General features: G+C 38.8%; 1 protein-coding gene across 1 annotated transcript in view; it reads left to right on the forward strand.

Moving 5' to 3' along the window:
• Positions 1-367: 367 nt before the first annotated feature.
• Positions 368-14,878, forward strand: part of PROS1 (protein S) — an 85,543-nt gene continuing 71,032 nt past the window's right edge. Inside the window, exon 1 of the mRNA XM_007500789.3 lies at positions 368-698. Within this exon, the coding sequence (XP_007500851.2) occupies positions 614-698 (85 nt within the window). The 5' untranslated portion in view covers positions 368-613. The remainder of the gene's footprint in view (positions 699-14,878) is intronic.

Here is a 14,878-nt window from a genome sequence, read left to right on the forward strand (position 1 = left end):
CTTTATACTGACCGACTTCTGAGAGGATGTCGCTGCTACTAGCTTCTACACATTACTTCACTTTTTCTGCCCCCACTTCCTTCTTAAACTTGCACTCCTAGCTTTGACATGCAGAGTCTGGTGATCCCCCAGCAGTGTGGCCTTCCGCAAATTTTTCCTGCTGAAAGGCTTTCACTGTTAAAAATTTCACTTTAAAACGAGTCCTTCCCATAACCTATGAAGTAAGAGAGATGTGTAAGGAGAAAAAAAAGGGACCAGCCTGCTTAGACCTGGCTGCAAGAGAAGCAAAGATTCCGGGGCTCTGTTTACAAGGCGCCCTTTCCCCACCCCCTCCCACCCCCACAAACTCTGAAAAGCTTCCCGGAAAAAGTCCTGTTTCTGGGATGGATCCTGTCCCACTGTTATCTCTTTCCCCAGCAGGGGCTAGGGGACAGGGAGCTGGCAACCTCTTCCCTCCCTCCCGCTTACGGTTGTTTTGCTGTCTCCCTCTGAAGCTCTGGGACAAAGTAAATAGTGAAGAAGCCGGAGCAGTAGCAGAAGCAGAAACCGGCGAAGCGGCAGCAGCAGAGACCAGGCAGTGCCCTGCCTCTCGCGTACTCTCCGGCCGCCTTTGATGCTGGGCCTTCTCACCATGAGGGTCCTGGGAGGCCTCCTTATAAGTCTTTTTTTCATGATCCAGATCTCAGAAGCAGAAAACTGTGAGTAATCAATTGTGTGGATTCCCATGTGTCCCCCCTTAACGAGCCCCCCGTAACTTTGCCAAGCTAGTCCCGCTTCGTGGTCCAGGGAGTTCCTTTTCCCTTCTTAGCCCTCCCCCCGAGGAGGAGACTATACTGCGAAAACTTAAGTAGATGGGGGGCCGCTGAAAAGCAAGTGCAGCCGGGGGGCCGGTCGGGGCAGTATTTGCTTGGGACACTAATTGTCTGCCTACTCGCCTTCTCCGGGAACAAATCCCAGCGATTCTCAGTCATGAGAGAGGGCGGAGGGCACCCTGCTTGGTCCGTCCCGTCCCCCTCTCCTCACCGGTCCCCCCAGGTTAGAAACTGAACTTCGCCATCTGGGCAAGAATGCCCTCCAACTCTGGAATCCGGGAAAGCCAGAGCTCGTTCTTCACTCCTCCCCACGGCTCACCCCGCCCCCCACCGGGATCCCGCGCCAAGCATCGCCCCTTTCTGCTGCCTTACTTACTACCTAGCCTTATGCAATGCCCGTACTTTGAGCTTCTATCGACTTTCGTGGCCACACTGACTAACCGAAGTAGGACGACGCGTATTCTTCGTGCTAGCTCGGGGATCCAAAGCAAAGTTAAAGATGAGGTTGCCCAGATCGCACTTTAACACTAGGTAACATTCGAGTACTTCCTTTGCTTTCTTGACCGGTTCACAGTAGCTTTTCCACCATTTGGGTCTTGAAAAAAGTCTCCTATTGTCTTGTACGGAAAACTAATGCACATCTTGGTAGAGCCGAGCATTTCCACCCGAGGCTGATTGATTGACTTTCTAACGTCACGTTCTGACTCCCTCAAGGTTGCCTGAGGTGAATTATCTTAAAGCTGATTACCTACTTGGGTGATGTTTTCTAAGGAGGCAGGATCAGGACGAGTACTATCGCCCCTGAACGTTCTTCTCTGCATCAGGGTAGGAAACCCAAGCCCCGGACTCTCAAAGAGTTTTTGAGGGGTTTGGTGACCAGAAGGAAAAGATTCCAAATTTGGAGACCCCAAATTAGGATTTAGGAAGACGGTCTGCTACGAATTGGACTAGAACGACACCCATTTGGCATAAATTGAGATGATTAGAAATAAGATATTTTAAAATTCTAAATGCTGGAAGTTGATGCAATTTCTAAGACCTAAAATGGGAAAACCTCATCATAGAATGACTATTTTGTGGATTTCTTGATTTTAATCTTTAAATGCTAGAGAGAATTTACATAAGTCCAAGTAAAGCCTGTCAAGAATTCTCTTCAGGATACCTTCACCAAACCTTAAAAGCTAAACTGAATTCTCTCAGCAAGTCTCTTGATGGTTCCTCACATAAGACAGTTAACGTTTTTTAGTGTCAAAGGAAATTCTATCAGCTCTTCTATATACTAAATTACAACTAGATTTACTCTCCCTCATGATTTTTATAAAGTGCTCTTGTTATTTGGGCTGTTGTAATCACATACACACACTCCTACCTTTTTCTTGTTTCCTCTTGCCTTCTTTCATCTTAAACTTTTCATGTTGATTTCATCTTGCCCTTATGTTCTCTCTCTTCAAAGATCAGTGTTAATAGGTAGAAGAAAGTAGTTAGGACTTGGTTAGGGTTAAAGTCCGTGATTGGATTGAAGTTCCTTCTATCCATGTGAAGACCAATTCTACTCCTTTATTATGCTACAAATCTATGGTTTCAAACAGAATAATTTTGCAACAAAATATCAATTACATCCAATGTTCTCTGACTGCAATCAAGATTAAATAACCTATGTTTAGTCCAATATGCTTTTTTTGGGGTGATTTTTAATTTTTAATGTATTTTTGTTTCATTAAATACTTTCCAATTACATTAAAACTTTAATATTCATTAAAAAAAATTTTGAGTTCCAAGTTATCTCCCTACTTTCTGCCTCCTCATCCTTTGAGAAGGCAAGCTATATATTGATTTATATACCCCAAGTCATGTAAAACATTTCCATATGAGTCATGTTGCAAAAGAAATCACAAACAAAAAATAATTTAAAATTTTTAAAAATTAAAATGTTTTAATCTACATTCAGAGCTCATCTTTTCTCTCTCTGAAAGTGGGTAACATTTTGATCATGGGACCTATGGAATTGTCTTGATCAGAGTAGCTGTGAAGCGAGGTAAACTAAGTCATTGAACAGAAAACCTGTTTTTCCCTGGGAAAAGTAGAAATCAGAACTGAGCTTTCCTGTGAAGGTCAGTCAGCTCAGAACCAAAACAACATAAGTCAGGAATGAGAGAGTAACTCCCTAGGATAAGATATACAATGGAAGGTCCTGTCCATCAAGGTTATGTCTCATAATGAACATTGCTTGCTCTCTATCTTGCACCCTATAAAAACTGCATTGTAACTTCAGTCCACTACAGTTTTCATTATGAAAATTTGTCCTGGTCAGTAAGAAATAAATATTGGTTCCATTAATTTGAACTTCTGGGTATCCCAACTTGCTTTATGAAGTGCACCACTTCAGTTGTCTTCCACACATGATCAGCCTTACAATATTGCTATTATTTTGTACAACGTTCTTCTGGTTCTGCTCACTTCTCTTTGCTTCAATTCATATAAGACTTCCCAGGTTTTCCTGAAACCATCCTGTTTGTCATTTCTTATAGCAATAATATTCCATCATAATCATATGCTGCAACTTTTTCAACTATTCCCCAGTTGATGGACATCCCTTCAATTTCCAATTCTTTACCACCACAAAAAGAGTGCTATAAATATTTTTGTACAAATAAGCCATTTTCCCATTTCTTTTATCTTTTATCTTTTTGGGATACAGACATAGTAGTAGCACTGCAGGGACATATTTTTGTATGCACAATTTTATATTTCTCAAGGTGTAATTCCAAATTGTTTTCGAGATTGATTGTACCTATTCACAAATCTATCAGCGGTGCATTAGTGTCCTTATGTTTTCACATCTCTTTTAGTACTTGTCAATACTTTTCAAGATTCCCATAGTAATTCTCTCTCCACCGAAGTAAAACACATCTCCCCTGCCCCTACACATTGTCTCTGTCCTCTAAAATTCATCATGTGGTGTGACAAGGAAATTGTGGTCGCCACAATGTGACAAGGAAATCACTTTAAAAGACTGATATATATTAATTTAAGGTCGCCAAGGAATTCAGCTATGTAATTCCTAAATGAAAACTCAAGTCAGCAGTCAACCTTTTATGGAGTTTAATTACAAACAGGATGAAGAAAGGTATTAGAGATAGAGAGAGAGAGAGGGAGAGAGAAAGGGGAGAGAAGGGAATAGGGCTTAAATACCCCTTCTGTTTAGGCTGGGCCAAAAGGCCCAAGCCCTTAGATAGCTGGGGCAAAGAAAGGAGATCAGTCCCTATTACTCATGTGACCAAAATGGAGAAACAGTCTCAGGGGCCTCCACCTCCAGCTTCCTTCAGAGCAAGCTTCTCAGAGCACAACCTCTCAGGGCAAAACCTCTCCAACCAACCCTCCTCAGTCCTCAGACCCCGCTATCTTTAAGGAAACCATCTCAGTTCCCTCCCCTCAGTTCTCACATCTACCAATCACTGTCCATGTCTTCCGTGTGCCAATGGTGGCTCTACCTTAACCCAGGACCGCCCAGAGGTCTGTGGCTTTGCACATGTCTGTTGAAGGTCATATTCTCAAATAATTAAATCTTGATCCTTTGCTGCAGCCCTTCCTAAATCCTGTTAGGACTGAGTAGGGTAGAGATTGTATTTTCCAAGACCTGGTTCTGTCATTCCAAGTATCTCTATTGTATCAATTCTAAAATCAATCATGACTCAAATAAATTCCTGTTCTGTGCTTAAGCATAGGTCAAAGCCCTTTCCATTGTTCAGTAAAAGGTTTCTGTCCTAAAGTAATCTTAAGAAGGGAGGAGGAGGAACCTCCCATGCCAATGGGGTTCACATTCCAATAGAGTTCCCACTATCAATAGGAAATTTTTCAAGTATGAAATTTCCCAATGGTGAAATTTCCAACATTTATAAGTCTAAGAAAATTTAAGGTTTACAGTGGTAGACAACCTTCTTATCTTGTCTAAACTTAGCCAGACTTGTTCTCTAATTACAAGCAATCAAATGTTTCATAAATTCTATACTTAATTTTTAAAATTAAAACATTTTATTTAATTAATTTAGAATATTTTTCCATGGTTACATGTTTCATGTTCTTTCCTTCCCCCCACCCCATAGCTGACCACAATTCCACTAGCTTTTACACATATCATTGATCAAGACCTATTTCCCTATTATTGATAATTGCACCAGGGTGATCATTTAGAGTCTACATCCCCAATCACATCCTCATTGAGCCATGTGATCAAGCAGTTGTTTTTCTTCTGTGTTTCTATTCCCACAGTTCTTACTCTGGATGTGGAGAGCTTCTTTCTCATAAGTCCCTCAGAATTGACCTGGATCATTGCATTGCTGCTAGTAGAGAACTCCATTACATTTGATAAATTCTATACTTAAAGTCTGTTCAGCCTAAAAGGACCTCGCAGAGCTCTTTCTTCTCCTAGTATAACCTCAAAAACCTGGGTGACCTCCATGCAAAAACAAGACTTTTGTAGAACCATATCTAAACATTTTACCTCATAATATATGTAATTATATAATGATATATAATTAGGGAAAGGAGGAATGAAAATCTATAAGTATTTTTGAAAATCAGCTTTGAAACATGAAGACCAAATATTGTGTAAAATTTATTGAAGCAAATAAACCAACAAATCCTGTTTCTAGTTCTCAAGTCATATATATACATATTTATGTTTATATGCAAAAAGATATTTTAAAAGTAAATTTAGTTATAAAGTTTCTCAAGCATGTGTTATGATAGAAACAAGAAAAATTGGGAATTTTTCCTACAAGGACTTGTTGACTTTTCAATTTGGGTTCATAGTAGGTAATCATTCTTGTCGACAACAGCATGATGTAAGAGAAAGCCTATTTGTACTTTGAGTTAGCACAGACCTAATTTCCTATCATGACTTTGTTATGTGACTCTAGGTAAGTCACAACATCACTGTGAATATCAGTTTTCTCATCTATGGGTAGCAAGAGCCATTCAATAGAGCATGCCCAGAGTCGTTATTCCTGGTTTTTGGCACCTATGCAGAAGTTTAGGGGTGCCTGCTTCTTATCATATGTGTTTCATTTTTGAGAGGTTTTCTACATGACAGTCTCTGTATTGGCTTTGGAGAATTAGTGAAAAATGAGTCATCCTATAAAATTAGAGCTTATTAGAAGTCTGGGGAAGAGTTTCCACCAACTTTACTACCATTCTTGGAGAAGACATTATTTTCTTAACAAATTTTTTTCAGAAGTTGTATGGACAGTAACAAGTCAAGGTAAAAAGCAAAGTCTAATATCAATTTACAAGTGTTACCGATAGGATAATACGTAGAGGCAGAGTGTCAGGATCCACACCCACCACCCACCCCTAGACTGAGTGTTGTGCCATTCCCCTCAGAGACCAAGTGTTGTGCTCATCCACACACTGAGTGTCATGTGCATCCTGTCCCACCCTTACCCCATACAGGGGAATGAAGAAGTGCTCCCACTGGGCTGCTGGACAGAGGGGTGGGTGAAGTGAAAAAATGTTGTACTGGAGTGGAGTGCAGTGGAGAGGGGGAAGGGAGGAGCTCTTCCTGAGTCCCTCTTCCTTTCTAGTAACCGATTCTGGGAAGGGGAGGGCAGCTGCATGTTCACAGAGAGTGCTCTGTGTGCCATCTTTGGCACCTGAGGCATAGGTTCGGCATCACTGATCTAGCCTATGGACCACAAGTCTTTTGTGAACAATAGAAACATTGCATTGGGTCCATAAATCCATGTCTTCACCAAGCAGTGTCATTCTAATGACTACTTAGCTTCAATATAATATGCAGCCTGATTCAGCATTATAAGTAAGTGAGCATATGTTCCTGGCTAGTTCTGTGATTTAACATTGGAATTGGAATGACATAAGGTACTTGTAGAATATCTAGCACTCAAAAGAAAGGAGATTTACTTAGCTATAACTTGGAAAGGGTATTTAGTAAAGATACAGAATTGTTTCTTTTGGGCACAGCTCCTTCTGACTCTGCATTTGTCACAGTGGTGCAACCAGTCAGAGAAATGTGCTGGCTTTTTCATTTAGATGATTTGAAAACTATCTTAATGGTTTGCCAATCTCTAAGATGGTATCACTACTTTTTTTTACAATTTGTAAAAATTTCTTTATCCCTCCTGATATCCTCTGTCTTTCAATTGAGAAAATTATTTTAAAATCCTTTCATTCAAATCTGCATAATCCTGCAAAACAAATCTCCACATTAGGCATGCCCCCAAATTTATCTTTCTTCATTTTAAGTTCATCATTGCTTTCTTAGGGGGTAAGTGGAGTGTTTATCTTCATTCATTTGGTTTATCATTTTGTTGGTCAGAGTTCTAAAGTCTTTCAAGGAGTGTTTTTTATCTATAATGTATAAGTTATATATTTATGTTTGTATACATATATACACAATTTAAAATTTTAAATATATATAATCACATAAATTGTTCTCTTAGTTCTACTCATTTTATCCATATGCATTAGTTCATAAAAGACTTACCAGTTTCCTTTAAAATGTCCATTTCGTTATTTTTTATGGGGCACAATAATAGTCCATTACATTCACATGTCACATTTTAACTACTCTCAACTAGTTTCTAAATTTTGGCTGCCATGAAAAACGTTGCAGCTATGAAGCACAGAGGATAGAGTGCTGGGCCTGGAGTTAGGAATACTCCTGACCTTTGGCAAGTCATTTAACCCTGTTTTCCCTCAGTTTCTTCATCTGTAACATGAGCTAGAGAAGGAAATGTCAAGTCACTCCAGTATCTCTGCCAAGAAAACCTCAAATGGGGTCACAAAGAGTTGGACAGGACTGAAAAACCTCTGAACAAATATTTTTAAGTGTCTAGTTCCTTTTTTTTGTTCTTCCGTTTCTTTGGAGAATAGATCTAGTAATGGAAAAGCTGGAGAGTCTGTGAAGTTTGATAACTTTTGGGGTATAGTTCCAAACTGCTTTCCAGAATGTCTGTACAAATTCTTAGCTCATTTCTTACAGCCCCTCCAACATTTGTTATTTTCCCTTTTGTTATCTTTGCCAGGATAATAAGTATAAGTTAGAACTTAAAAGTTGTTTTAATTTGCATTTCTGTGGTTATTAGTAATCTAAAGCATTCTCATATGATTGTTGGTAGCTCAGATGTCTTCCTTTGAAAACTGCCTATTTATATCCTTTGATCATTTATCTATTGGGGAATTGATCTTTTTCTTATACATTTGAATCAATTCTTTATATATCTTGGAAATAAGATTTTTAAACAACCACCATTTGCTTATTGGATATTACAAACTGAATTTCCTGGAGATTTCACAACAAAATAGAATTAATTATCCCTCCCAAGCTACCCCCTCCTTATTTATCTTGACTATCATCTCAAGCTGTTGTACTTGATTTCTTCTCCATGTGTTGGGCAGTCTGTTAGAAAAAGATGTCTATACACATTGCCCTGATTTCTTTCACTCATTCTTTAACTCTTTGCAATCTGACTTCCTGCTTCAACACTTAATGGAACTTGCTCCTTCCTAAATTATCAATGTTCTCTTGATTATCTAATATAATGGATTTTTCTTAGTCTTATTTATTCTTGACTTTTCTGTTGCCTTGACATTATCTGCTGTCCCTTTCTTTTTGATACTCTATTCTCTCTTGGTTTTGTGATGTTGCTCTCTCCTAGTTCTTCTCATACATGTCAGATTGTTCCTTCTCAGTATCCTTTGAAGGATCTTTATCCAGGTCATGACTACTAGTCATAGGTGTCCCTCAGACCTCTGTCTTGGGTCTTTTTTTCTTCTCCTCCCATAGTATTCATAAAGTACTACATACTTGATCTCATCAGGTCCTATGGATAGAGTTTTTCATCTCTACCGAGTTCATTCTCAGATTTCTTTATCTAATCCTAACCTCTCTCATAACTTCTAGTCTTGCATCTCTAGTTGCCTATTATGCATTTCGAAAGTGTTTCCTATAGACATCTTTAACTCATTATGTCCAAAATGAATTAATTATCTTTCCTTTCCCAAATTTTTCCTTCTTTTTAACTTCTCTCTTACTGTGGTGGAAAATGCCATCCACACAGTCACTCAGACTTGAAACCTATGTGTCATCTTCTACTTCTTACTCTCTCTCTCTCTCACTTCTCATATATAATTTGTTGCCAAGGCCAATATATTGGTTTAACATTTGTAACAGCTTTTGTATACATTCTCCTTTCTCTTCTAACTTTGCTACAGCCCTCCTGCCTAGACTATTACAATAGCTTTATGGTTGGCTTCCCTCCCTCAAATCTACTCTCTTCTCTCTTACACATAGCTGTCAAATTGATCTTCCTAAATCACAAGTTTGACCGTGCCACTGCCTATTCAGTAAATTCCAGGACCTCCAGGATCAAATATAAAGTCCTATAAAACCCTTCCTTCAACACTCAGCTCAATCACCAACTTTCTACATGAATTCTGATCTTAACCATTAGTGCCCTCATTCTTTGTATACCTTGTATTTTACTACTTTGTGTTTAAATTAAATTAAATTTTAAATTTAGTTATACATACATACATACATACACACACACACATATATGTTTGGCATATAGGTGGTCTAGTGGATAGAGATCTGGTCCTAGAGTTAGAAAGACTCTATGAGTCCAAATACAGCCTCAGATACTTATTAGCTATATGACCCTGGACAAGTCACTTAACCTTGGTTGCCTCAGTCTCCTCATCTGTAAAATGATCTGGAGAAGGAAATGGCAATCCATTCCAATAATTCAGTCAAGAAAACCCCAAATGTGTGTTTTTCATGATAATAAAAAGAAAATTAAAAAAGAAAACCCTGAATGGGATCATGAAGAGTCAGATAAGCCTAAAACAACTGAACAACAACAAATACGTATATTTATTTCATATATGATTCCTTCCCCCAACCTATACTTTCTGTCTTAGAATCAACCAACACTCAATATCAGTTCCAAGGAAGAAGAGCAGTAAAGACTAAGCAATTAGGGTTAAGTATTTGCAAAGGGTCACACAGCTAGGAAATATCTGTGGGTAGACTTGAACCCAGTGGGTCTGACTACCCACTGAGCTACCTAGCTGTCCCATATAGACTTTTATTTTATTTGTCCCCCTCAAGCTATTTGGAAATATAGAGTGTTTCATTCATTATAACTGTACTCCAATGCTTGACAACAAGAAGAATAATTTATCAAGCTCTTACTGTGTGCCAGGTACTATGCTAAGCACTGGGCATATAAAGAAAGGCAAAACTGGAGACCTGTCCAAAGGGAACTTACATTCTAATTGAGGAGGCAACATGCAAACAACTATGAGTATATTTCATATAGAATAAATGCTTAGGCATCGAAGGGAATAGGAAAAGTCCTCTTATAGAAGATAAGAAATGAGCTGAGACTTGAAGGAAACCAGGAGAAACTAGGAGGTCAAGACAAAGAAGAGCCTTCTAGAAATAGGGGATAGTTGGTAAAATGGCATTGGAGTTGGAGATGGACGGTCATGAGGAAAGTAAGGAGATTAGAATTACTGGAGAGGAGGTGGAGAGTAATAAAATGTTAAGAAGACTGGAGAGGTTTAAATGATCTTAAAAGCGAAAAAGGGAATTTTATTTTTGATCCTAGAGTTAATAGAGAGCCACTGCAGTTTACTGAGTAGGGAGGTAACATGGTCAGACGTGCTTTTTTTGGCAGCTAAGTGGTGGATGGACTGGAGTGAAAAGATACTTTTGGTAAGGAAACCAACCAGAAAGTTATTACAATAGGCCTGGCAGGAAATGATAAGGTCTGCACTGAGGTGGCAGGATGTCAAAGGAGAGAAAGGAATGTAGATGAGAGTAATGGTAATTTGGCAACAAGTCATATATGTAGAGTGAATGAGAGTAAAACTTTAAGTGAACCCCAAGTTGTAAGTCTGGGTGCCTGGGAAGATGGTGATATCCTGGACGATATCAGGGAGTATTAGAAAAGCCAGGGGTTGGCAGAGATTTGGGGGAGAGATAATGAGTTTCAGTTTTGAAAAGATTGATTTCAAGCTATTTGCAGAACATTTAGTTTGCGATGTCCAGTAGGAAGTCGGAGCTGTGAGAATGGAAATCAGGAGGGGCGCTAGAGCTAATCAGAGAGGTTAATTGCAACCACAGGAGGAGATAAGATGGCCAAGTGAGATGACATAGAGGGAGGACTTAGAGGGCCCAGGACAGAGTCTTGGAGTGCACCCATAGTTAGATGGTATGACCTGGTTGGAGATCCATCAAAAGAAGCAATCAGATCGGTAAGAGAAGGCAGATCGTAAGAAAGCAGGGTCATGCACAGGAAGGGGCTTATCTGTCCATGGGCTCTTGATTTACTTTGGGTTATCACTCTTTCTGTGTGTTCCCCACTTCTGTGCTTATCTACAAGACTAGCTAAGGAATACTGTCACACGTTGCCTCTAAAATATTTGTGATTTCCAGTAAAAATCAGCACATTACCTCATGATAAAGCAAAATGTGTCTCTTTTTTTACTCCGAGTTCCACATTTCTCTTGCTCTTTAATGCTGCTGATATTAACTTCATAACAAGGATCAGGGTTTCACGTTTTCTTTATATACAAGACAAATGATAGTGATGCAAGAACAGAAGGCAAGGAGGGAGGGAGTACATTTTGTGGACATACGGCAGCTGGTGGTATCACTACTAGCTACAGCCAAAATCAATGTTTCCTAATTTAGGCTTCTTCCCTTTTGAGGGCGAAGGGACAAGTTAAACCTCTGGAGGAGTGGGACAGTCAATGGAAGTGGCATCTGTTCCCACTTCAGGGGAGTGAGTGAAGAAGCGGGTTCTCTAATCATCTTTCATTGCTCAGTAGTTTTTCTTTTGGGGTCCCATTTCTGTTCACTTAGCACTCTAGACACCTTATCATGGCTGTATATCACAATTGCTTTGGTAGCCGCGAGACTTGTCAGAGTCTTTGTAGGAAATCTTAGGTGAGCACAAGTCCAGAGAGCCAGGTCAGTGCTCCACCCTGGATTGTTCACATGAGATCGAAATGGAAAATTCACTTCAAAGTCCAACTCTTGATTCAGCTCAGGACCAGATGACCTGGAGCCATCTTGATTCAACCTGTCTAAAACATAGTTATCATCCACTCCCTTTCACAAAAAGAATCCCATAAAAACCACATCAGGTCCATTTCCAAACCATTGCTCACTTGGTGGCTGTTAGGGTTGCATCTTCATGGGAAAAAGTATATTTATAAGTAAAACTCTGAAATATTTTAAAGCAAAAAATGGGCTAAAACAGTCCAAGCAAATCAGAAAAGGATGGTGAAATCTTATGAGATGAATTGTATATTTCTGAAATGATCAATTATTAAGCAACTGTCGGTTCTTACATTTATATGAGGCTTTAAAGGGGACAAATAATAATTATAACAATAGCTGACATAGATGGTTAGTGATAGAAAGGAGATAATATTTGGAAAGTGCTTAATACAGTGCCTGGCAAATACCAGGCACTTAAATGCTTGCCTAGAGGGAGATTGGACTTTGAGAGGCAACAGTAATCAATAAATCAAATAAGCATTTTTGAATGACTTTTATGTACCAGCCAGCTTAGATAGTAGAGATACAAGAACAAAAATCAACAGTCTCTGCCATCTATTAAGGAAACAACATGCACCTATAAGCATGTAGGCATACATACATGTACATATATGTGGGTACCTATGCATATATGGACACACAAAATACATACAAAGTATTTTGGTGGGGAAGCACTGGTAGATGGGGGTATCACAAAAAGTCTAGTGTAGAACATGCCTTTTCAACTAAGTTTGAAGGAAGCTAGGGATTTTCAGAGGTAGGGATGAGGAAGAAATGCACTTCAGGTAAGGCACATCAAGCAGGAAGCTTTTTAAATAGACCAAGCTAGACTTATTGAGGACTGGTAGGCTTGGAATTAGGAAATGACGAATTCAAATTCTACATTCTTCTTTTACTGGCTATGTGAGGCTGGGCAGGTCAGTTAACTTCTGGGCACCTCAGGCAATTCTCTGGTACTTATTTTTATTTTTTTAGTAAGTGTACAATTGGTAGAGGGCATAGCCAAAATTACACATCTAATGTTTGCAAAGCATTTCATGTACATAATCTTGTTTAATCCCCTACTAATCCTGTAAAGAATTCATTTTGGGGGCTGGACCTGTTATTTCATTGGCATGAAGAATTTCCAATGATGAACCCTCTTTTTTTCCAAACAGATAAACAACCGTTCTCCAGTTTTTTATGCTGGTCTTATTGTACAGAAGAGTCTGGGACACTAGGCTTTTGTGACTTGCCCCACCTCGTGTGAAATGAGAGAAATTACTTGAACTCAGGTCTTTCTGACTGGGAGGCCAATTCTCTATTCATTGCACCACTGCCTCTCCTGAAATAAATACAGGCATTATTATCTCTAAGTATAGTTGAAGAAACTGATGCATAGAAGTACATCATGTATTGTAATAATATAGTATTATTATTGTTTTTTCTTATCAATATCGCTTCCAAGACAGAGGAGAGATAAGGGCTAGGCAGTTAGGATTAAGTAACTTGCCCAGGGACACACAGCTAGGAAATACTTGTCCCAGATAAGACTTAGACCCAGGACCTCCTGTTTCCAAGTCTTATGCTCCATCCACTGAGCCACTTAGCTGCCCTTATATTTAATATCATTTGTAATATTCTTTAATTTAATGAAAAGTATTTGGCAAATATAAAAATTTTCAAAAAGTCACGCTATTAAATACCATTTAGGGAAGATTTCAAGAGACAACCTGGCCTAGCAAATAAAGAACTGTTCTTGAAGCCGGGAAGACTTGGTTCTAAGTTCTATTTCTTTTCATTAAAATTTTTTTTTCAAAATTTTATTTAATTAGATGATTTAGAATAATTTCCCATGGTTACAAGACTCATGTTCCTTCCCTCCCTTTTCCCCACCCCTATCTGATGCACAATTCCACTGGGTTTAACATGTGCTGTCGATCAAGAGCCATTTCCTTATTATTAATATTTGCATTAGGGTGATCTTTTAGAATCTATTTTCCCAGTCATAGCCCCATCAGACCTCAATGTGATCAAGCAGTTGTTTTGCTTGTGTTTCTTTTCCCACATTTCTTCCTCTGGGTGTGGATAGCATTCTTTCTCATATGTCCCTCCTAATAGTTCTGGATCATTGCATTGCTGCTAGTAGAGAAGTCCATTACATTTGATTGTACCACAGTGTATTAGTCTCTGTGTACAATGTTCTCCTGGTTCTGCTCCTTTCTCTCTGCATCACTTCCTGGAGGTTGTTCCAGTTCACATGGAATTCCTCCACTTTATTATTCCTTTGAGCACAATAGTATTCCTAATCACCAACAGATACCACAATTTGTTCAGCCATTCCCCAATTGAAGGGCATCCCCTCATTTTCCAGTTTTTTTGCCACCACAAAGAGCGCAGCTATGAATATTCTTGTACAAGTCTTTTTCCTTATTATCTCTTTGGGGTATAAACCAAGCAGTGCTATGGCTGAATCAAAAGGGCAGACAGTCTTTTAGTGCCCTTTGGGCATAGCTCCAAATTGCCTTCCAGAATGGTTGGATCAATTCACAACTCCACCAGCAATGCATTAATGTCCCAATTTTGCCACATCCCCTCCAGAATTCATTACTTTCCTATACTGTCATTTTAGCCAATCTGCTAGGTGTGAGGTGATACCTCAGAGTTGTTTTGATTTGCATTTCTCTGATTATAATACATTTAGAACATTTTTTCATGTACTTATTCATAGTTTTGATTTCTTTATCTGAAAATTGCTTATTCATTTCCCTTGCTCACTTAATCAACTGGGGAATGACTTGATTTTTTGTACAATTAATTTAGTTCCTTATGAATTTGAGTGATTAAATCTTTGTCAGAGGTTTTTGCTATAAAGATTTTTTCCCAATTTGTTACTTCCCTTCTATTTTTGATTGCATTGGTTTTGTTTGTACAAAACTTTTTAAATTTAATGTAATCAAAATAATCTATTTTGCATTTTGTAATTTTTTGTAAT

This window comes from Monodelphis domestica, chromosome 8, assembly GCF_027887165.1.
Source record: "Monodelphis domestica isolate mMonDom1 chromosome 8, mMonDom1.pri, whole genome shotgun sequence".
Lineage (NCBI taxonomy): Eukaryota > Metazoa > Chordata > Mammalia > Didelphimorphia > Didelphidae > Monodelphis > Monodelphis domestica.